Source organism: Danio rerio, chromosome 3 (genome assembly GCF_049306965.1).
Source record: "Danio rerio strain Tuebingen ecotype United States chromosome 3, GRCz12tu, whole genome shotgun sequence".
Taxonomy (NCBI): Eukaryota; Metazoa; Chordata; class Actinopteri; order Cypriniformes; family Danionidae; genus Danio; species Danio rerio.
The window spans coordinates 38,890,900-38,915,772 of NC_133178.1; the positions used below are offsets into that span (position 1 = coordinate 38,890,900).

The window sequence follows — 24,873 nt, forward strand, 5'->3', positions numbered from 1 at the left end:
CAAGGACGAAACAAATTTACATTTTAGTAAACAAATTAACAAGACGCAAAACACTTTTACAAATCCCGAAACAAATTTACAATTACAGATTCCCTACGGAAAGGGAATGTACCACACCCCGGAAGTGACGTAGAATGTAATACACACCGATAGTGAAGCGGGGGAAAGTTGTTGTTGTTGCTGGTGAGTGCGGTAAATTCGCTCTGTAGCGTAAACAAAGTTTATGGTGACAGAACATGGACTGCGGTCGAGGGTTGTTTTGCCCGTTTTGTGGCAAACACATGAGCAGCTTAACACGGTTTTGCTTTGCGTGTGGTCGGTGTTTAGAGTTTATAAAGGACGCGGACCAGACGGAAACGCCAGACATGCTGCATCAATGTGGTCAATATTTTTACAAGATCCACTCGTATGCTGTAATGTTGCGTCTTGTTAATTTGTTTTCTAAAATGTAAATTTGTTTCGTCCTTGATAAAATTGCTGTGAGGCGATCATGCTTCTCACTGCGCCACTGTGATGCCCCAGACATCCAGCTTTTACATTAAAAAATAAGTTACAACAGTAAACAAAAATACAACTAATAAATCTGCAGTTTCTATGTGTGATCTTGCTTAGATAGATGTAGATGTACTGCACAATTGCATTTGTTTGCATCTTTGTGTGGATATGTAAGACATGGGGGAGGACAGAGAAGGTGATGAAGTGTCTACAGTATAAAACAATGCTACAGGCCGTGATTGATTGTTTAATAACAAACTGTGATAATGCGCTTCCTCTCTTTAGGTGGGAAATCTGGGCTTGCTGTTTATGCTTCTCTTCTTCATTTATGCGGCGCTTGGCGTGGAGCTTTTTGGGAAACTAGGTCAGTGCTGCAATCCTGCTCTCTGTTCATATACTGAGCTCCCCATTTCACAGTTTTAGCAGCTTTGCTTTACCTTAGCTGCCACTTTCATTTTTAGGTCAGAAATGCTTAAATGTGGTCCCCATGGGCATGTGTCTCTCAGTTTTACAGCTCTGCTTAGACTACAGTACTGTCTTAATGGGAGCCTAAATTAGCTCTGTTGATGCTTGAAGTTTGCTCCTGCTTTGGCAGCGGTTTTGTGAGTTAGCCGCTAGGCTCGCACAGACATATCAATGCTACTTATATCCCTATGAGAGAGGCCTTTGGAATACGAATGACAGGATTATGCTTTCTCTTAAAGGGCAAGCACTGTAATTACTTTCATTAGCATTCAGCTTTAGAATCAATGCTAATTATTGTGTCAGACGTGTCTGGGGAAACGGCTCATTTGCTTCTTCAATGGTATTACAGGGGACTCTGTCAGGTTTTCTCCAATTTTAGAAACACATTCTGTGATGATCAAACTTTTTTGTGTGTTAAGGTGTTTAAAAGTATTTGAGTGTGTGTGTGTGTTTTTTTTACAAATATATTCATCTAGAATGCACAGAGAACAATCCGTGTGAAGGATTAAGTCCACATGCCACGTTTGAGAACTTTGGAATGGCATTTTTGACACTTTTCCGAGTATCAACTGGGGACAATTGGAATGGAATAATGAAGGTAAACTACAACACAGAAGTGCTAACTGTTTTCTATTGGTGCCATTTTAGTGATTGCTATGTTTCTTGCGTGCAGGACACTCTGCGAGAGTGCCTTCCTTCAGAGACGCAATGCCTCAGCTATCTACCCTGGGTCTCTCCAATCTATTTTGTAACCTTTGTTCTAATGGCTCAGTTTGTGCTGGTTAACGTGGTCGTAGCTGTGTTGATGAAACATCTGGAGGAGAGCAATAAAGAAGCTAAAGAGGATGCAGAAATGGATGCTGCGATCAAGTTGGCAATTTTGAAAGAAACTCGCCGTCTCAGCACCATCTCAGCCAGTGCCACTGCGGGACCAGAAGGCAGGGCAACTTATATCGAGCCACACCCAGATTCACCTGAGCAGGTAGTTTTGCCTGAATGGGGGGGGGGGAAGTAATAGCATGTGTTTAAGAGGCATTTTAAAAGGATTGGTTCACCCAAAAATACAAATGATATTATTAATCTTTTTTTCATCAGAACACAAATTAAAATATATTAGGTTAAATCTGAGAGTTCCCTCATCCTCCATAGACGGCTGGGTTTCTGGTTAGTTCAAAGTTCTGAAAAATACCAAATTACCAAATCAGTTACAACAATTACTTTTCTTCAGTGTCAGTATATTGAGCTCTAGTGATTGCGTGCATTATACTGACACGGAGGAAAAGGTACTGTGAATAAAATTATTATTTTTTGTTAAATGTGCACAGAAAAGTATTACTGGAAACAGTAGGTCAAGTTTACATTATTTTGTAAATTGGTTTCACTTTAATGACAATGTATGAAACAAATTGAATTAATGTAAGCATTTGGAGAAAATGCCGTTTTACTGTAGCTTTTAACGCTAGGGCACCACCATCTTGGAAAATCGATGTATCTGATGTCACGGGGTTGGTTCTGTTCCCTCAGCTGAACACATAGAGTGGAAGTAACTTAACACGGAGACTGGACAGTGTCCAACACAATTTGCAAAGTTGTGGATATGCATCGCATATAAGCTAGTGCAAATTCAAGCATCAAAGTTGAGTCTTAATATATATAAAATATATTTATGTGTTTTCTCTTTTTTTTTAATTAACTTTTAGTTTGATGCGCTTTGGTCCACTCTCTCACGCTGGTCCAACTCTGCCTGACAAGGGGATTTACATTCAGACTAAGAATGCAGCGATTAAAATGATACATGACTTCGTGCTTTACTAAATCACATTTTTGTGGATTTTTTCAAGACATATTCCCCTCAGTCTCTCAACATGTATGAAGGACATAAAAAACTGCCATGTGAAAAAACGTGTCAATCTTAGATTGCTTTGAACATCAATAGAGGTGAGGGCTGTTGTGGTGAAAAGTGAAAGTACCCAGCCCCATTAAAACGGTACCGTACCTTGTTGAAACCATTTTTTAAAACCCAGACAGGCAGCGTAATACAGAGAGTGGACCAAAGTACATCAAACAATCGGTAATTAAAAGAGAGAAAAAAAATTATATATATGTATATATATATATATATATATATATATATATATATATATATTTATATATATATATATATATATATATATATATATATATATATATATACATACATACACACAGTTGAAGTCAGAATTATTAGCTCTCTTTCAATTTTTCTTTTCTTTTTTTGATTTTTTTTTCTTAATTTATGTTTAACAGGGCAAGAAAATTTTCATATTATGTTTTTCTGAAAAAAGTCTTATTTGTTTTATTTTGGCTAGAATTTTAAGGGCAAAATGATTAGCCCCTTTAAGCTATATTTTTTTTTCGATAGTTAGACAGAACAAATCTTACATACAAACCATAATTACCCTAACCTGCCTAGTTAACCTAATTAACCAAGTTAAGCCTTTAAATGTCACTTTAAGCTGTATAGAAGTGTCTTGGCGAAAAAATGAACATGGCACTAATAATTCAGGGGGGCTAATAATTCTGACTTCAGTTGAAGTCAGAATTATTAGCCCCCCTGAGTTTTAGACCACTTGTTTTTTTTTTCCTTAATTTCTGTTTAACAAACAGAAGATTATTTCAACCCATTTCTCAACATAATAGTTTTAATAACTCATTTCTGATAATGGATTTATTTTATCTTTGCCATGATGACTAAATAATATTTTGTTAGATATTTTTCAAGACACTTCTATACAGCTTAAAGTGTCATTAAAAGGCTTATCTGGGTTAATTAGGTTAACTAGGCAGGGTAGGGTTATTAGGAAAGTTATTGTATACCAGTGGTTTGTTCTGTAGTCTATCGAAAAAATATATAGCTTAAAGGAGCTAATAATTTTGTCCCTAAAATGGTGTTTAAAAAAACTCATTTTATTTTAGCCAAAATAAAACAAATAAGACTTTCTCCAGAAGAAAAAACATTATCAAACATACTGTGAAAATTCCCTTGCTCTGTTAAACATCATATGGAAAAAAAAAAATTTAAAAAGAGGAAAAAAACTAAAAGGGGGCTAATAATTCTGACTTCAACTGTATATATTTAATATATTAGACACACATCTGATGCTTGTATTTGCTACAGCTCCACATTCAAAGCTTCATGCATTGGGTTAAATTAGGCTGTCCAGTCTCTGTGTTTTCAGTTCATTACTTACACTATATCTGTTCAGGGAATGGAATGTTCCAAGATGGTGGCACCCTAGCTCTAAAAACTATAGTAAAACATGCCATTTTCTTCAAAATGGTTACATCAATCAAGTTTGTTCAATATATTTTCCTTAAAGTGGAAATCAGTTTACAAAATAGTGTAAACTTGACTGACTGCTTCACTTCCACTTTAAAAGAGTCTGGAAACTTGTTGTCTATGAAGGATGCAAGAGCTCTCAGATTTATTCTAAAAAATCTTAATATGTATAAAATATCTTAAACAAAAGTCTCATAGAGTTTTGAATGATGTGAGGGAGATTAATTAATAACAGAACAACAGAATTTTCATTTTTGGGTGGTCTAACACTTTAAAACTAGTGTCATTTCATAACACATATATTAAACTATTACTATTTTGGAATCTTTTGTTTTGTAAGGTTTTTTTTTTTTTAGCCACTGTCAGTCTTAGGTTACCTCTGCTTAGGAACTATGTATATTATTTGGGCATGCATTATTTTTTACACAACTAAAAGATGCATTCTTAATGCAAAATTAATATTTTGACAGGTGAGATTATATTTTTGTTAGCATGTTTTTCCATATATCTGAAAATATATAATTGTCTTTATATTTAGGTCTATAAGGGGATCTTCGTATTGTGGGTACATGGCATCAAAATGATTGAAAACCCCTGGTGTAATGAACTGGTTATAGTTTCCAAAGCATTGTCCAATTTATTTTTCAGTGATTAGTTTTTCTCTTGGTGTGCAGCATTAACTCTATAAAGAGCAGTCTGAGTTAGCTGCAGGCAAAAGAATTGCATTTGTATTTTATTGGGTGCTGAGCTGTCACAATTCAAAGAAAATATGCTGAGGGGATGTGGACAGTGAGAAGTGAGACTCTGCAGGGAGGCCAGGAACATTTGTTACCCCTCATGGGCTGCTCTGGCAAAGAGTGTATTTGCTTTGTCAGCTGCAGTGAGCTGGTGAATGAACCTGGCAAGCGTGGCCTAAGGTGTTTTTTTTTTTGGGTTTGTGAGTTTATGTGTGAGGGACCACAAAAGCAAAGGAATACATTTCTCTTCCACAGGATGAGGGGATGCAAAGAACACAGGGGAATTTGCTCTCTCCGCGGAAAATGTCAGTGTCAAGGATGCACTCTTTACCCAATGACAGCTACATGTTTCGCCCTGTGAGGCCAGCCAGTGCTCCGTATCCTCTAGAAGAAGTGGAGACCTGTCAAGATTATCTTGAATTAGGTATAAAAAAAAGGATAAATATATATGACTTTAAATTAACAAGCGCTGACCACAAAAGATCAAAAGAAACTTATGGGAAGTCTTTGTTAACCTTTCCCTTAGGTTCCATCACCTCGGTTCACTCCCAGCCATGCGAAAGCCTTTCCCTGCTCCAGGTCCCTGGTGTTCCTCCCCATTCCCAGTTCAACTGCCTCCCCAAGATCCCTCCTCCCATGCCCTCTCCAACCCACAGCATAGACAGGATTTTACGCAGACAGGTATACTCTCGTTCATCACATACATAAAAAAGTGATGGTTCACATAAAAAATAGAAATTGCTTCATCATTTAGTCTCCCTGTATGAGTTTCTTTCGTCATTTGACAAATGCTGGCACAGTAGGAAAAAAATGCTATGGAATTCAATGCTAACTACCAGCATTCTTCAAATTATCTTGTGTTTGACAGAAGAAAGAAACTCAAACAGGTTTTGAACAGGTGCAGGATGAGTAAATGATGACAGAATTTTCATTTTTGGGTGAATTATTCCTTTAAGTTCTACAAGTTGCTCCATGCTGGCATGGCCACATCATCACATGTTGTTCTGTGTTTTCTTTTTCAGAGGGCAATTAAAAATGACTCCATTGACATGCATAATTTCGACTCCAAAGAAAATGTGGAAAGACAGAAAGGGATAACCACAGGCAGCTTCAAGCTGCATGTTCCTCAAATCACCGGCATCTCTCAGGGGTCTCCCTTGCTGCCACCACGTGGACCTAGTGTCCACACCTTCCAGCAGCCGCACAGCCAGCACAATATCTCTTCTCGACCTCCCAGTCTGGCCAGCAGCAGCAGAAGCACCAGCCCCAGTGGCTCAATGTTTGACTCCGCTGACCCAACCGATGAGGAGGTGCGCCACATCAATAGCACAGCCCGCCTGTGGATCGGGGTTCATGCAGAAGCAAGGAGTCACTCCCTCTCTCCTTACAGCACCTCAGGGACGCTGCTTCCCATCCCCGTGAAAAACTGCAGCAGTGCTGCCAACTTAACCATCAAAGACCCCAAGAAGTGCTTCAGTGTGGACACTGAGGGTTTTCTGGAAAGACCCTACGCTTCTGATGACCATCGCAGGCACTCGATTGAGATTTGCTCCTCAGGAGACGATGGGCTGTTTGGTCAAGAACTCTGTGAAAAGAGGCACGTTCCCACGCGTGGAAAGTCTTTGCACATTCCCCGGAAGACAAAGATGAGCCCTCCCTGCATCTCCATCGAGCCCCCATTTGAAAAGGATGTTTCCCCCTCTCATGCGTCCATGAAAAAGTTGTCGGATAGCATGTTACTGCGGAGGAGGACACCATCCTATGACCTGGCCCTGCAGCGGGACTCTCTGGACTTGCCGGAGAACCAGCTGTCAACCCAGCCACTCATCAAAGTAGAGCGACATCCCTCTCACTGTGCCGAGTATCTGTCCCTCCCACACCCCGCCCCAATGAGCGGTCTGGCAGGCGTTTTGTGTGAAAGCACGCAGCCGCCCCCCTTTGATAGCAGATATGAAGAATCCACGGACTTCGGCTCTGTAAACAGGACAGCTCAATGAGGGACGCTGGCTGACGCTAGCCAGATTTTACCGTCCGCACTCAAGGGTGCAGCAACTAGTTGAGCGGGGGATGACGACCTCTTTCTGTAGCCAAAGTTTTCTTTGTTTTTTCTTCAAATGTAATATCATCCTAAAAGCCAGCCAGAAATGGCAACCGATCCTAGTGCGGAACAGCATTTGATCTGACTGTGATTGGGCAAGGTGTTGAACACGGGATATGCAATTTCAGGTTTCCGAATGGAACTCTGGTTCTTATTTTAGTCCCAGTGCTCAATCACATTGATTTGAGTTCAGGATGTGTAGTGTTACGTAATATCTGTATCATATTTGTTAGTCTTTCCTCTCTTTGTCATGAGCCTAGCTGACGTTTTCTGTAAAGACAGAGTATACAGATTAAAAAAAAGAAGAAAAAACTAATAAGAACTGTACATGTTATGTACTTTATTGACTCATGAGGTGTAAATAGAGAACATATTGTATTAGTGAAGAAACAAGCTCTATTCATATGCACATATTTTTTATAGAGATCTCTAATGTTTTTGCACATATCAATTTGAATTGTCCTCTGTTGTCTTCTTGTGAATGTACATTTTTTAAAATCAAATAGCTGTGGGATCAATTCTAGTCTGTTTAGGCCTACTGATATTGAGATGATTTTTATTTTTCTATTGGGAGGACTGGGTGTGCCGTGTTATATAGATCCAACAAGAACCAAACTACAAATGATCTGTAGCCTGAGTGCAATACGCTATAAATGTTTCTGTAAGTTTACCCAGTTAGGTTACTCGCGTTTTACACAACAAAATAGCCAGTGACGTGCATCTCACACATACGCAACCCTTTACCATGCTCAGGTTCATCTCAAAATGTATATTACGATTTTCGCTACATTATAACCCAATTTATCCGACGCGAACTTAATTGAACATGTTGTGGCTCTTGGCTGTGGCACACGTTGCATGTGAAGGACAGAGTAATTCAAATGTAAATGTGACCTTGTTCTGTTTCTCCTGGTGTTCAGACTTTATAGCCGTCAAAGTAGAATTTGACAGGGTTTATATGAGCAAACGTCTGATCTATTTTTTGATCTGCTTTGCTTTGAAATAGCACCACTGGGCTTGTGCCCTTGTGAAACAGAAGAATCCGTTTAATGAAAGGTACTCAAAGGTAGGTTTTGATTTTTTCTGAAAGTGACGAGTGTGATTTATGTATAGTTAAACTAAGCCATGAGGTTTTTTGGCGAATCACAGGTAAGCAACACCTGCAATTTTATTGTTATACCCCAGCAGGCACACAACATCATAAGACGTTAATGATAGGGTAGATTTAGGTCATTACATCAGATGACCAAAATTCAATGTCTAGTCAGCATCTAAGGACATATTTTGACGTCCAATAACAACGACAAATTACGTTGATATTTGGTTGATTTTAGGTTGTGTTGTAAAGTGACCAAAATTCAAATTCTAATAGATGTAGTGATAATGTCCACACAACGTCAAGGTGTAACATGATTATACGTTGATATTTGGTTAATTTTAGGTTGTGTTGGTAAGTGACCAAAATCCAACGTCTGATAGATGTCATAGTGGTACCGTCCACACAACGTCAAGGTGTAACATGATTAAAAATGGATATTTTGTTGATTTTAGGTTGTGTTGGAAAGTAACCAATATCCAACGTCATAGTGGTACCGTCCACACAAAGTCAAGGTGTAATATTATTATAAATGGATATTTGGTTGATTTTAGGTTGTGTTGGAAAGTAACCAAAATCCAACGTCTGATAGATGTCATAGTGATAACGTCAACACTACGTCAAAGTGTAACATGATTAGATGTTAATATTTGGTTGATTTTAAGTTGTGTTGGAAAATGACAAATAAATCAACATCTGATAGATGTCATAGTGGTAACGTCAACACTATGTCAAGGTGTAACATGATTAGACGCTGATGTTTGGTTGATTTTAGGTTGACTTTAAGTTGGACATTGAACAATAATTGAACCCCATTTTTATTTCCAAACAAAATCCAACGTCCCCAAGATGTTAGGGTATGTTGTTGTAAAACGTCATTATGACATCATGTTGATGTCCTGTGCCTGCAGGGAACTCATCACACACACACACACAGCTACATATCATCGAAGTATCACATGAAATCTCAAATTGTTAACACAGCATTTGTGCTGTGTGAATTTAATACTTTCCTCCACCTCTGAATCTCCTTAAAGGATGGAGATGGCAAATCAGTTGCATGTTACAGATGGTGAGGTCTAGAAACACAAACATCTGGATGTTTTTTGAAGTTTTTGATATTTCGATTTTCAGATATTTTCCATTTGTAGACTTATCTAATTGCACTGAGATGTAATTACAAGTTATTCCTCTTTGTAGAATCAACTTCTTGTTGTTCAATGCATTTATGATAGCTTATGTTGACACGAGTGCAGGAGAATAGTAAGCAAATACGGATGATCACAGCTGTGTGCTCTAACAACATAATCTGACTTCAATTTAATATTGGACTTTGAGATTAACGTGTGCAGTGTTTCATGTATCTTATGGTACTAGATACACATTTTTTTTTTTTTTTTTGCGAAAGGATTGTTGAAAGGTTTTTTTATTGCTATTAAATAAATTGTAGATCTGTATGGATGGAGTAGTATATAAATGCTTAAAGTGTTTCAATCACTTTAAGAATGTGGACATTCTTAGCTGTTTATTTTTTATTTAAATATGAGCTTTTGCCATCAAGCAGCCTAATGTCCTCAACCCTTCAATAAATAATCAAAGCATTTTCCTCAAGCTTTTATCACGGTGGTGTTACTCTTTCTTTTATTTCCAACGTAGACTTCTTTATTTATCACAAACTGTTCGCAATAAGCTCGTTTGTTTGTTTCTTTTGTTTTGATCTGAAAAGCAGAAGTGTTGGAAAGCTATACAATTGTATTTATACATTGTATTATTACCTTTTATTGTGTATTGACCACAACTAATCTGAGGGATATTCTCTGCCGTCTACAGATAAACATTTTATAGCAAATGAAAAATGTGTAATTTTTGTTTAAGTTTATTGACAGTTTTATATTATTTTAATATATTAAACTGTCCCCCAACCCCCAATAAAGTGTTTTTAATCATATGCACAACATAACAACCAAAACATACATGGGCAGTAAGAATAGTTAAGTATTATTGGTAAGCCACTAATCAAGAAACGTGGCCATTCATTCAGTAATGAATGCTGATGGAATAAAGAGTGTATAAAATGGAAGTAAGCTGTTTAGCGATAGTTTCACATTCAAGTGTATTTAACTAGGGTCCAGATGATATTAATATACACTATAAAAAATGCTGGGTTCCACATAATTCCTTTACAATGTCTCAATGCAATTTAAATAAGTTAACTTAATCGTTTTTACAAATTTAAATGGATTAAACATCAAATTGGCGATGAGGTGGTGCAATTGGTAGTGCTGTCGCCTCACAGCAAGAAGGTCGCTGGTTCGAGCCTCGGCTGGGTCAGTTGGCATTTTTTGTGTGGAGTTTGCATGTGCTCCCCGCATTTGTGTGGGTTTCCTCTGGGTGCTCTGATTTCCCCCACAGTCCAAAAACATGAAGTATAGGAAAATAAAGCTAAACTGTCTATAGTGTGAGTGTAAATGAGTGTGTATGGATGTTTCCCAGTGATGGGTTGTAGCTGGAAAGGCATCCGCTGCGTAAAACATGTGCTGGGCATTCCGCTGTGGCGACCCCGGATTAATTAAGGGATTAAGCCAAAAAGAAAATGAATGAATGAATGAACATAAAACTATTCAGTTGTTCCCCAAAAACTTAAGAATTGTGTTGGTACAACTCATATTAAATAAGTAGCTTGAATGAGCAGCAAAGGTAATTTGAGTATACACGTCTGGTATTTTTTATAGTCACAGAGGGTTTAGTCAGATGCTACCTCACACTAAAGTTAACCCTTATAACCCTAAATCTCACTCAATCCAAACCACAATTCTGTGGAAAACCTTTTTATCTCACAAAATTAAAGGTTTAGTAGTTTTAGCATGATTTGGAATGCAAGAACATTTGCAATGTAAAAACTTAGCTTATTTATTTTGAGTTTAATTAATTTTAGGTGAATTTTATATATTCTTTATGTACTACATACATTCATTCATTTTCTTGTCGGCTTAGTCCCTTTATTAATCCAGGGTCGCCACAGCGTAATGAACCACCAACTTATTCAGCAACTTTTTATGCAGCGGATGCCCTTCCAGCCACAACCCATCTCTGGGAAACATCCACACACAGTCATTCACACACACACACTACGGACAATTTAGCCTATCCAATTCACCTGTATCGCATGTCTTTGGACTGTGGGGGAAACCGGAGCACCCAGAGTAAACCTACACGAGCACAGGGAGAATATACAAACTCCACACAGAAATGCCAACTGAGACAAGGTTCGAACCAGCAACCCATCAACCTTCTTGCTGTGAGGCGAACGTGCTACTCACTGCGCCACTGCGTCGCCATGTACTACATACAGCGTATGCATAATGTCAATGTACTACTACTGGGGCTAAATGTTCACTTTTTTAGTTAAGAAGTATACTTTAAAGTATATTTAAACACCAGTGAACATTATTGAATTGTTTGAGATAATGAATAGTTGTTGTTTTTTTTGAAAGAAGTATCATGAAGTAATATACAATATATTTAATTCCATTCATGTTTATGTATATAGCGCTTTTTACAATGTAGATTGTGTCAAAGCAGCTTAACACAGTTCTAGTAAAGTCCAGATTTTAGAGTTGAAGTTGTTTAGTTCAGTTCCGTGTGGTTTAAATTTCACTGCTGAAAGTCCAAACACGGAAGAGCAAACCAATCGATGTGCAGCTCCATCAGCTCGAAACAAACAAGCCAGTGACAACAGTGGTAAAGGAAAAAAACATCACCAACTGATGAAGTGAAGAAAAAAAACCTTGAGAGAAACCAGGTTCTGTTGGGCCCAACCATTTCTCCTCTGACCAAACTACCTGTGTAGAGCTGCAGTCTAGGCACTGAAGGCCGGAGAACGCTGGATGTCTATAGTGGAGAACTGCAGGTGTGAGTATAGGTCACCCGCGGATGTTCATGCTGGCCCACAGGATCAATGCAGAGAATCGTCTGTCACTGTGGTCTTTCAGGAATCAATCTCACGCTCTCCGCTCCTCCATGACCGCCACAGCATCAGCTCAGGATACGGCCTGGTCCAGGGTTGTGAATACCTTGGCATCATCTATTCACAGGTCTTGGATTGCATCATTGGTGCTGCATAAACTCTGCATATATATATATATGAGGCGAAAGCACCACCCACACACACACATACACACATACATGTATATGTATGCTTTCGCCTCATGGCAAGAAGGTTGCTGGTTCAAGCCTCAGCTGGGTCCGTTGCCATTTCTGTGTGGAGTTCATATGTTCTTCCCTATTACCGTGGGTGTGGCGGCACCTGATTAATAAGAGGGACTCACTAAGCCGAATAGAAAATGAATGAATGAACTATTGCTAATGTACTAGTATTCTACTTGTTTACTCAGAGTTGGTAAGATTACTTTAAAAATGAATTTCACTACAGATTACAAAATGCATTCTTTATAAAAGGATTTTTTTAATTTAATTAATTAGATTTCTCATGTGTAGTCATTTAATCTGGAACACTCAAATGGCAAGTATAGGTTCTCTAAAGAAAAATGACATCCACAAAACTTTTAATGTAAAAATGTAATGTAATGTGTATTTATATAGCGCATTTATCGTGTATGACCATACACCCAAAGCGCTTCACAATCATGAAGTGGAGGGGGGTCTCTCCACACCACCACCAGTGTGCAGCATCCACTTGGATGATGCAACGGCTGCCACAGGACAACGGCGCCAGTGCGCTCACCACACACCAGCTATTGGAGGAGTGGAGAGACAGTGATAGAGCCAATTCAGTGGAAGGGGATAATTGGGAGCCCATGATCGTAAGGGCCGATAGAGGGGCTTTGGCCAGGACACCAGGGTTACACCCCTACTCTTTCACGAGAAGTGCCATGGGATTTTTAATGACCACAGAGAGTCAGAACCTCAGTTTAATGTCTCATCCGAAAGACGGCACCCATTGACAGTGTAGTGTCCCCTTCACTTTTACTGGGGCATTAGGACTCACACGGACCGCAGATTGAGCGCCCCCTGCTGGCCTCACTAACACCACTTCCAACAGCAACCTAGTGTTCCCTAGTGGTCTCCAATTCAGGTACTGACCAGGCTCAGTCCTGCTTAGCTTCTGTGAGTAACCAGTCTTGGGCTGCAGGGTGACATGGCTGTGGGTTATTTCTTATTTCTGTGGGTTATTTCTTGGTGATAAATAACTTGTGGGTTATTTCATTTTTCTGAATATTATTATTATTTTTTTTTACTTTATTTATAGAAGTTTTTGTAAAAACATAACACCAAATAATGTACATCATGTATATATGTTAACAAACTTGTCTCAGTGTTATTACCTTATACTAACTAGAGCCTGCACCAAAACAATAAAGAAATTTTAGCCAGACTGATGGAATAAGAAACAAAATAGAATAAAATGTAAAAAGGAGAGAAAGTGGAGAGAAGAAAAAAATTATTACCAGAAAAAAATATTACAGAAACATTAATAACCTATACATCTAAGGAAGGGGCCCCATGTTTTGTCATACAACTTTTGTTTGCCAAATCTAGAGAAGCATAACTTTCCAACTCTGAATATTATTTTAACATCAGTTTTACATTATATTCCTATGAAAGTGCAGACAATTTAATAATACTCATAGAGTCAACACAATGAGCTTTTTAAACTGGATGACTGGTTTAATTTGTACTTATTTTATCTTCTGAAAAACATGCAAGAACTTCTGAAAGGCAATTCAAATCAATTTATTCTTATTTCTATGGCACTTTTTTACAATGTATAGACTGTCAAAGCAGTTCAACATAAATGAGGAATAGAGAATAAAATCCATAATAGATCATACTTCAATATGTGAAATTGTGGGCAATATGATAATTTATTTATATATATATATATATATATATATATATATATATTCAAGTGAATGATTCTTGTGTTTTGTGAAAAATATCAACGTCAAAATCGCAGACACTGCTGGAAAGTGGTCAAATGTAAAGAAGATGCTAATTTTTGATCATTTGGAGAAAGGATTTTGTGATTAGGACAGACTTGTTCCAAATAGGTTTTGGTTTTGTGGTTTTCTGTCGCCATCTGCTGGTCAATAGTAAACGTATACACGTGGATGTAAACGGAACGGAACCAACAATGTGGAAGAGAATGTTCCGCACGAATATATTAGTTGTTACACTGCTGAGCAGAACCTAAAACGCAGTTGTTGTTGTTTTAAATACTGGCGATTTTAAAGGAATAATGCAAATTGGGTACTCGATAGATAGATGTGAATAGTAAACGTTACATCAGGCTGTTGTCAGAGTTACACCTTCAGTGGTCTTTCATAATAGCGTTGGCATGATTGGCAGAATAAACATAAAATATCGAGACACATTTCGCTGATAAATCAACACTTGTTAGCACTTAAACTGTATTCTGAAATGTGGGGAGAAATCGAGCCCCGTGTCAACGGGCAAGAGAGCATGAAGAGCCGCGGGACTGACCAGAGACGGACACACTCTCCAGATCCACAGGTGAGCTGTTTTTATTGATTTTTTTTCATCCGGGAATATATATATATATATATATATATATATATATATATATATATATATATATATATATATATATATATATATATATATATATATGTATGTATGTATGTATGTATGTATGTATATATATATATATATATATGTGTGTGTGTATATATATATATATATATATATATATATATATATATATATATATATATATATATATATATATATATATATATATAAAACAGTTCTGTCTGGTTCTCGAATCTGATTGGCTGATAGCCGTGATATATTTAAGTAATATCAGCACCCGTATAGCCTCTTTACCCTTTGTGTATTACTCCGCCCACATACAGCCAGCTAAAAGCAGACACTACAGATCTCAAGTTTAAAAGATGCTTGCTCAGCTGTTTAACTGTCAGCGTATGATTTTAATCCAACGCGGAAGAAAGTAGTTCCTCGCACAAAAGGGTTTTTGAGACTCTCCATGTTTGGTTTTGTTTTTATATACACAATTATGCGGTCAAACTGTTGTATAGACGCAATATCACACGAGTAGCAGTGCTATATGGTTGTATATCAGCACTGGTGGGAGGCGTAAAAATCTCATGCAATGATCTATGTATGCATCTATGTAGTGTCTTTATAAATGCCTTGTTGTTTATACTGTGGAAGATCAATTTTATAAACAGGTCTAAATTCTCTCTCTCACCCATGAAAGCCAAAAGTAATGGCAAAATGCTATTAGTTTATTATATCAACCATTTTGTCCCAGGTGATACTAACCTGTTGAATGTCTGTGTCCTACAGCAGAAGACAGTATTGTGGGGAGAAATCGAGTCCACCTCCAAACCTGACCCACCTACCTGGAGTCAACCTGCTTCTCAAGACAGTCTACCAGCTCTTCCTCATCCTCCTGAGACAAATGCCAGAGAGGTCAACAACACACCCAGCTGCTCTTCAGATGTACAGGTAAGGTGTTTTGTGTTTTTAATTCATGACTTTACGTTTCTTTGTGATGTTGGTTTTACTATTGTGCAAGTTGTCTGAGCAGTAAAGACAAACAAATTTCCTCATAAACAATACAATAAAATATTTTTTAAAAATAAATTAAAAAGAATGAAAATTAAATGTTTACCTGTTAAGGCTTTAAAGGTGCCCTATAAAGTGAATCTGTGTATACATAGGCAAAGTCAAATAATAAGAGATCGGTTTATGGAAATGCTGCCTTTTTCTATCTGTATTACAATGACAAAAACAGCCTTAGTTTACCTCAGAACTCCCCTCTAGAGTACACTGCTATATTGACAACATGACTAAGTAATTTGACTGTCTTATCCGTACACAATGACGTGTAATTCTGATGGGACTGACATATTCATTGACAGACATGTAGTTTTGAGAGATGAACGAAGGATTTTGAGCAACAGACTGGCTTTTGTAGATAATCCATGGTGTTTTGCTTTACCCATGTTGTTTTGAGAAATGCACTTACTGTTTTCCATATTTCAATTCTGATCCAAGAAATTTACCAAAGCGGCTGAGGAAAAATGTTAGTATTGGAGATCATGTTTCATAAAGATTTTTATCCAACTTTCTAATAAAATTAACTTTTTATTAGTAAAATGCATTCCTAAAGACCTAATTTAAACATCTTCAAAGGCAAATTTCTCAACATTTAGATGTTTTTTTTTTTTTAATAGTTTGCTTGTTTTTTCTCAGGATGAGCCGCCCATTAGTCTCAGCGCAATGATAGAGACTATAGCCGCCAGTGGGAGTCCAGTGAAAAGTCAGCAGCTGGGGGATCCGGACTTAACTCTGGAGGAGAAGAGGGAGGTTTTAATGGATCAGTACAGATCCAGGCCTTTAGTCTTTTTGGAGCGCTATCAGGCTCATCTGAAGCCAGAGCACATAGACGCTTTTTCACACCTGAGCAGCGACTGCAGGGTGCAGTATTACTGTAAGGAGATTCAGAGACGGGCATCTGGATCAGCTGACCGAAGAAGAGTTCGGAATCACCGGTATGCCGCTCTACGGGCTCTTCAGAAAGGTAAGCACAGGCTGCTATTTTTAAAACAGTCGCTTGAATTTCAGTCTGAAATGGTTTTCAGATAAATTGAAAAGGTGTTTTGAAAGTCTGAAAAAGCTGTAGTTAAAATGGGAGGCGCTTGTACTTTTAAAAAGACTTTTATTTGTAAATGATCTCAGTTATTTACATATAGACCAGCTTCCAAGTTTTTAGACCTACCCAATAATAACACAGCTTATTTGTATCTTAATTTTGTATTTATTTGTCTTTTTTGTTTTAATACTGTATGCTATAAAAGTTTTAATAAATGTAGCTGAAAGCTTTATTAAATTAAGCTCCCTTGTGGGTTTAAAAAATATTGGCTGGCACAAAATGTACACAATTACGTGAATATAGAATTGCATGCTATACATTTCATTGTACGCATTATAATTGTAAATACATTGAGTTGAAAAATTGGAGCATATTTAAAAAAAATAATTAATCATCATCCTTGTTGTAAAAACAATAGTTTTGTAAATTCTAATTACAATTTAAAATATATTTTAACTAAGGCGGCACAAATTTAAAGTTTGTATTTTATTTCTTAGTTGCATGTGTTGCAATGCGCGATTCACACGGACCTTTAATGTCAATAACTGACAGAGCACATGTTTGAAGTTGGGGCTGACGCAATCGTCATAGCAGAGTCAGCTAATGAAATTAGTCAGCAGTCAGCTACTGTTTGAGCTGGTGTATTTGCATACAGCGATCAGATTGGCTTACTCTTCTGTTGATGCTTGAAAAATTGAAAAAAACAGGCCATACTTTTGCTGCAAGCAACGCCACAGACGGACTCACATTTCAGTTCGTCAATGCTTGACATCACCCATTCAAAGTGAATGGGAAACGTTGAAGGCGTGAAAGAGCTGTAATGATTTTAAAAACATTCATGCATCAGAAAGTGTACCATTTGTGACTTTAATAACGAGTAATTTTATTGAATTCTTTTTATTTTTATTACCGAATTACTATACCTGAATGCTGTTAGACTTGAGAAATTATAAAACACTGTTTATGTCAATTGTATCTTTTTCTTTAAAGATACAATTGTATCTTCTATATTTAAAGAAAGTTTATTAGATTGTATGGAGATGCACTTCCACTGCACAAACAACTTAATTCAACATTATAAATTGTTTCCAAATTGCGATATTAAGTAATCTGGTGAAATTGTATTCATATCGCAATATATGTTGCAGAATAAAAAAAAATATTGCAATGTTACATTTTTCCAATATTGTGCAGTCCTAATTTTAACATGTATATTTTTTTATTTACATAGATGCAAATATAATTTTTTTTTCGTTTAATGTACTTTAAATGTAGTTACTTTAATTTAATAGATTTATTGCATATTAGAACCTATTAATGTAATGGGACATATGTTTCTGGCATATATGGGATGTATATGTTTTTTTGGCATTTGTGTGGACAAATAGGTTTCTGGCATATATGTGGACATATATATTTCTGACATATATGTGGCCATATAAGTTTCTGACACATTAAGTGTGAACAGCAAGAAAACAAACACATTTGTAAACAGATTTTTGCAAATACATTTGAATCTACTTTCATATGTGTTTCAAATCATAATTCTCTGATTGTGCCAGTCCCAGTATCCTAGTGGAATCTGATCATGCCTAGCACTGTGAGACAGCAGCGTGGAATAAAGATATCCAATGTACACTCAAAAAATATTTTTGCAGATTGTTAAAATTAATTATTTAAAATGAGCTGAAACAACACAATTCTTTAGTGTTTCTTGGGGACAACTTTTTTGTTCAATCAACCTAACTGATTAAGTTAGCTTAATCAGTTTACATCGGGACAACACAAAAAGATTGTGTGGATTCCAGCAGTTTTTACAGTGTAATAAGATGTTATCATGCTTGAGAATTGCATACCTTGTTGCTTTTTTGACATGTGCATACAAGCTCAACATCTGAATAAACAGATAATCAGATTTTGTACAGACAGTCAGATCAAGGTTTTTATAATTTTCTTGATCAGTGTTGTCTCTCCTCAGATGGCCAGTACTTCAGCGAGGAGCAGATGCGTGTACGAGACCCGCTGCTGTACGAGCAGTACATCGGTCAGTACCTTAGCGAAGAAGAGATCCTGCAGCGCTCAGAGGAGGTCATGAGGAGCGGTACAGGAGGACTCGCTGACCTCCTTATCGACTCCTACCAGGAGAAACTCATCCAGAGCCGACTGGAGCAGGAGCAGGAGAAAGAGCAGTGTGCACTGGAGGAATCTGAGGACGAAGGTCTGATTCTGTCTAAATCTGTCATAACCAACCCTAAGAAAAACTTTGTGAGGGCACCCCGCCCTTGCATTAATAAAACCCCCTCTTATTTTAAGAGTTGAAATAATCAGGAATATGATTTTAAAAAGAAAGTACATTTTGTTTTATCAGATAAATAAATAAAATAGAAAAAATATCTGAGTATCTTTCAAATCTTTTCCGTTTTCTTTATTAACAATGAAGTCTATTGAAAGTAAATCAAGCAATCACATCTCATTAAACATTTTCTGAACAGTACAAATTAAATATACATTGATTCTTTTTATTCTTATACTACAGTTTTGTAAAGAGCAGTGAACGATTAATTTCGTTGCTTCACTTATTTGTTTGTAGTATTTTGTGCAGTCTTGTGCACTGTTCAAATGTACTACCCTTTTTATGTTAGAGATGAAAACATCCACTAAATTAAACTTCAGTAAAAAATGCATCAGATAAAACATTTCTTCACGTTTTTTGCATAAATCTGTCAATCAACCTCAGTCCTGATCAAAACTACTAAATTGTTTAGAAAATGACAGGATATTAAACTCTTTAATTGCCAAATTCACAAATGATGTGACACAAAATTACATGTTTTCAACATAAAAAGTAGTTGTGGACTGGATTTTTTTCCTTTTATTACAGTCTTGGACATGTGAACAATTAGTAACAACATTGGCTTTGATGCATTGTTAGATTTTTATTTTTCTCCCAGATTCACTATCGGTGGCTGTTTTTTCTCCATTGTCTTTCATTATAACCACGTTTGATAGTGCATAAATACGCAGTCTTTGTTTTTATTTACCCCATGTAGTTCTGAGAGCTGAGATGCATATATAGATTTTCTCAGACACATCAACTTCAGTGCGCAAAGGTATCTCTAAAACACTCAGATACACATACACACATTTTAATTTGTTGTTATACTTCATATAAAATCCAGAAACTAAGCTTTTTTTATGCACAGGCCTATCTAAAAATTTAACGGTGCCAACTGATGATCAACAAGAAAAATTACAAATTTTACCTCTTCCCAAGAGGGAAAACCACCAACAATCAAAAATGCATGATTATATGATGTCATGATTTTGTAATCAAGAAATGTGATTATAATAGAAGTCAAAACAGCCACCAACAGTAAATTATGGAGAGAGACAAAATTTAAATTGATAAAAAAAACAATGCATCAAAAGCAATGTTGTTTCATATGCCCAAGACTTTGATAAAAGGTAAAAAAATGCAGTCCACCATTACTTTTTATATTGAAAATACATGATTTTGTGTGGGGTATTTTTAGTTGTTTTGGTCAGGACTGAGGTTGTTTGACAGATTTATGCAAAAAGAATTGAAAAACATATTTACTGTATCTGATGTATTTTTATATGAGTTCAGTTCAGTAGATGTTTTCATCTTTAGCATAATAAAAAGTTAGTGAATTTTCCCAGAGTGTATCGTTGATTTTTTATTTTTTATTTTTTTTCAAAGCATTTTCTCAAAACATGTGTCAAAATAAGATTTATCACCAAAAATCATTCTTCTAGCTGGAACACAGAAACAGTTATGGCTAACTAAGACTCAAAATCACCCCAGAGTTGATGAAAACATCCTGACAGTACATACGAGTTAACTTAAACACACCTATACTCAAGTTATTCAGGAAACATCATATTTTATTTATCATTATGGATCACATCCCACAGTCATGGATGTTAATTCAACTGACTGATTTGGAGATCACACAGAAAGGATGACTTTGGTTTTAAAGGAAAGCAACTTAATGTGGCCATTCCTCTAATCGCTGGAAGCTTAATAAAAATGATACATAAAACTCACGCACACCCCTAGTCATTGTACCATCTCTGAGAGCAAAGGGGGCCCCTAGTACTTTACACAACTTTTGTAAAGTGCATATAGGGAGGATCAGCTCTGGTCATAACTCAGATTTCGTTCAGTATATTTGATGGATTAATCTGTGTGTGTTTGTTATAGAATGTGAAGAAGTCAGACAGGCAGAGTATGAGCCTAATGCAGAAGAGAAAGCCATGCTGAGAGAAGAGTTCCTCAGTCAGATGCACCAGCGCTTCTTGGATGGCAAAGATGACTTTAACTACAGGTAAAACTTGCTTATTGTCTACTTTTACTATTAGGGTGCATGTATACCAAAGAGTTTTTTTTTTTTTTTTTTTTTTTTTCTTGCTTTATGCTGTGGACACTGTTACACTTGCTGCGCAGCTGTTTTTTTTTTTTTTTTAACATGGTGCTTCCTTTGACAACAACAACAAGAAAAAACAACTCGGTGGACAAGGCCTCTGATTATTTGAGCATTTTTTTTTTTTTCAAATGTAATAATTTGAAATGGTTTTCAAATTAAACTACTGTTAAAGTGATTTATATGCAGTTAATTTACTCTCCATTTAGTCATCTCAGATGTAGTTTTTTTTTCTTTCAGAATATTAAAGTACACATGATCTGGAAACTGATTTTGAATATCAAGTAGGGGGTGAAGTTTTCTTTTTGTGCATCATTCACTCATAGCAAACTAATGGTAAGAGGGATGTGGAGACAGGGTGTTTGCGGGGTCTTGATAAATCAATGTAGAGAAATTTAAGGCCCTTAAAGTCTTAAATGCTGTTTTGCAAGGTATTACATTTTATATCATTTTTGATTATGCAGTGTATGGTTGTATGCTGAAGTTTGCCAAATTAAATCTGTGAATATCAGGATGCTGTGTTGCTTATAAAATCAATGAAATTCTACTACTGCAGTAACCAAGGCAGCACCATTATTTCTGAAGTTCTGTAGTCGTCAACCTGCTGAATTATCTAGATTTAATAGATTTGTATTCAGTATATGAGTCATGTTTTAGTTTTGGATTAGTTTCTTACATTAACATTTACGTAAATATAGTGTAAAAAATATAAAAAATATTCCCGTAAATATAGTGTAAGTTAATCTTGCCAGTGTTTCGATTGAAAATGTTATAAGGTCTTAAAATGTATGGAGTCTTAAAAGGTATTAAATTTCACTCTATAATTCCTGTATATACTCTGGAATAAGAATGTTTTGGCTGAAGCCCTTTAAATCAGAAGCATCACTCCAAACAGGGAAGCAAATAGTCAGACTTTGACTGAAGAATACCAATACAAACAATTATTTTCAGAGGATTAGCTTAAGATTGGGATCACTTTCTCACCTTAATGAATAACAATATGCACTAGCAAAATAAATATTGTACATTTTGTTTTCACTCGGACTTTGATGATTTTTGATTGAACTCACCAGGCAAATCAATGGCTTCTGCTACTTTGAGACAAAAACATACAGGCAAAACATTGATACATTGACTGCTGATGAAACACTGAGGTCGTATTAATAGTGTGTGTGTGTGTGTTATTTGTATCATGGACCACAGTCATACATGTGCCCAGGTTCGTTTACCAGGGCTCTTGATTAAAGATTGTAAATAGCTATGTTTCCATCCAAAGATGCTAATTAAATATATATATTTAATTTATTTATCCCTGCAAAACTGGAACATAGCAAAAAAGACGTGCAAAAAAAGCAGCGTTTCCATCCAACGAATCAAAGAGAACAAAATCGTCACTTCCTGATCAACTAGTGCCAAATATCTACAGTAAAGACAGAATTTTCTGCGGTAGGAGAAGCTGCGTCAATCTTACTTTATTTAATAAATGACTTTAGAAGAAAATGCCGACATGCAATGAACGCGTGGAAGCGTTTGAATGCATGAGACACGGAGCACAGATGCTCTTGACAGTTCAGGAGGTCATTAATAATATAATAACACTAATACTGAAGAGGTAAATTGACAGTAAATTGATCTTATATTTTGACATTGATGTTTTGCAGTGAAGTGGATGAGAATCCAGATTATGATAATCTGGATATTGTAAGTCGTGATGCAGAGGAGCGTTACTTTGATGAAGATGAGGAGGAGGAGGAGGAAGAAGAAGAGGAGGAGGAAGAACAAGAGGAGATGACACATTAGTCCATCAATACTCAAAATGATCTAACAACAAAACATTGTTTTGATTTGCCGTACATTGTCATTTTTTTTTCTGATGGATATTTTTGATTGTGTAGATTGTCTTTGTCCTTAATTAAAGAGTATTATTTTCAGTATGTTGTTGGGGTTTATTTGAAGAGTTCTCATTCCAGAGAAAGCACACATTCAGGTTGTTTATCTATGAAAAGATGTTATCATAAAATAAAATAAAAATGTAGGTTTATATAAGTGTATCAGTTTATTTAAACTGATTTTATTTTTATTTTTTTTTTTACCAGACAGTTCGTATGAGAAATATTTATTTGAAATGTCTCAAATGTAAACATTTTTAGCAATCTCGAGTTATAGTCAACAGAATAAACTTACCCATTAAGAGTTGGCCTCTGTTTATACCAGGGGTGCCTAAACTCGGTCCTGGAGGGCCAGTGTCCTGGATATTTTAGTTCCAACCTTAATTAGACACACCTAAACCAGCTAATCAAGTTCTTTCTAGGTACACTAGAAACCTCCAGGCAGGTGTATTGAAGTTGGAGCTAAACTATGCAGGACACTAGCCCTCCAGGACTGAGTTTGGCCACCCTGGTTTATACCCTTCCCGATAATTCAGCCAAAAATTCTGTCATTTACTCACCTTACATTTATTCTGTCAAAGAAGATATTCTGAAGAAAGCTGGAAACATGTAACCATGACTGAAATTTGGAACAACTTGAGGGTGACCAAAGAGTGATACCATTTGTAAATTGGGTGAACAATCTTTTTAACTCCAATGTAGTACTATTAAATGTTCTGTTCTCAAAATACATTTAAAACTATGATATACAGAACATTGCAGTATGATCATTTTCATTACTTTGTGGGGTGTTTTTGCTCAATTTAAAGAGGTTTATGCATTTTTATACCTTAATTCCATCATCCCCCATGTGCCGTTTTATTTTTTTTTAAAGGCACCTATTTTACTCCTTTTTAAGATTTAAGAGAAGCCTTTTGTGTCTCCAGAATGTGTCTGTAAAGTTTCAGCTCAAAACCCATCAGATTATTTATTATACCTTTTAGAGTACTTCGATTTTCTGCTTTAAATGCTGGTTTTCCCAGCCCACCGTTCCCATTGCCTCAGCTGCCTCAGATAACCAGCACAGTGACAGACATATAGGAAGCAGATCTCAAGTAACGTTTGTGAGAAATACTACAGTAAGAACTTTGCCAATGAGAATTTGATGTGGAGACAATTCAAGCCTTTCTGATGATGTCACTCACGATGCCGTTACAAATTTTACACGCACACACACTGTTTTTGCACAGCAAATGTGACAGGATACCCGTAAATATCTGCTGCTGTATGGGTATCTGTTATGTTAGGGTGCTTTCACACATGCCTTATTTCAGGGGTCACCAATCTCGGTCCTGGAGGGCTGGTGTCCCTGAAGGGTTTAGCTCCAACTTGCCTCAACACACCTGCCTGGATGTTTCAAATATACCTCGTAAGACCTTGATTAGCTTGTTCAGGTGTGTTTGATTAGGGTTGGAGCTAAAATCTGCAGGACACCGGCCCTCCAGGAACAAGTTTGGTGACAACTGCCTTATTTAGTTCGGACTAGAGTTTGTTTACCCTCTTGGTGCAGTTCATTTGGGCAGGTGTGAATGCAGCAATCGTACTCGAGTGCGCACCAAAAGCGGACCGAGACCTGCTTGAAGAGGTGGTTTCAGTACGCTTTCAAATGAACCCTGGAACGGTTTGTT

The 24,873-nt window shown here is 36.7% G+C and overlaps 2 protein-coding genes across 17 annotated transcripts in view; both read left to right on the top strand.

Annotated features, from left to right (window-relative positions):
• Nucleotides 1-9,821, top strand: part of cacna1ha (calcium channel, voltage-dependent, T type, alpha 1H subunit a) — a 260,158-nt gene extending 250,337 nt beyond the window's left edge. For 8 of the 16 annotated variants that reach the window (XM_073944890.1, XM_073944887.1, XM_073944884.1 and 5 more), the window contains 6 exons: nt 781-859; nt 1,437-1,558; nt 1,634-1,942; nt 5,272-5,440; nt 5,543-5,697; nt 6,039-9,821. In XM_073944890.1, coding sequence (XP_073800991.1) covers nt 781-859; nt 1,437-1,558; nt 1,634-1,942; nt 5,272-5,440; nt 5,543-5,697; nt 6,039-7,013 — 1,809 coding nt within the window. In that variant the 3' untranslated portion in view covers nt 7,014-9,821. The remainder of the gene's footprint in view (nt 1-780; nt 860-1,436; nt 1,559-1,633; nt 1,943-5,271; nt 5,441-5,542; nt 5,698-6,038) is intronic. The other 8 variants (XM_073944894.1, XM_073944895.1, XM_073944897.1 and 5 more) reach the window with 3 other exon arrangements.
• A 4,551-nt stretch (nt 9,822-14,372) lies between these two features.
• Nucleotides 14,373-23,251, top strand: ccdc97 (coiled-coil domain containing 97). Its single transcript, XM_001333080.8, has 6 exons — nt 14,373-14,744; nt 15,561-15,722; nt 16,473-16,800; nt 18,851-19,090; nt 21,098-21,221; nt 22,979-23,251. The coding sequence occupies exons 1-6, from the start codon at nt 14,652-14,654 to the stop codon at nt 23,115-23,117; spliced, it is 1,086 nt and encodes a 361-aa protein (XP_001333116.1). The 5' UTR covers nt 14,373-14,651; the 3' UTR covers nt 23,118-23,251.
• The last annotated feature ends 1,622 nt before the right edge of the window (nt 23,252-24,873 follow it).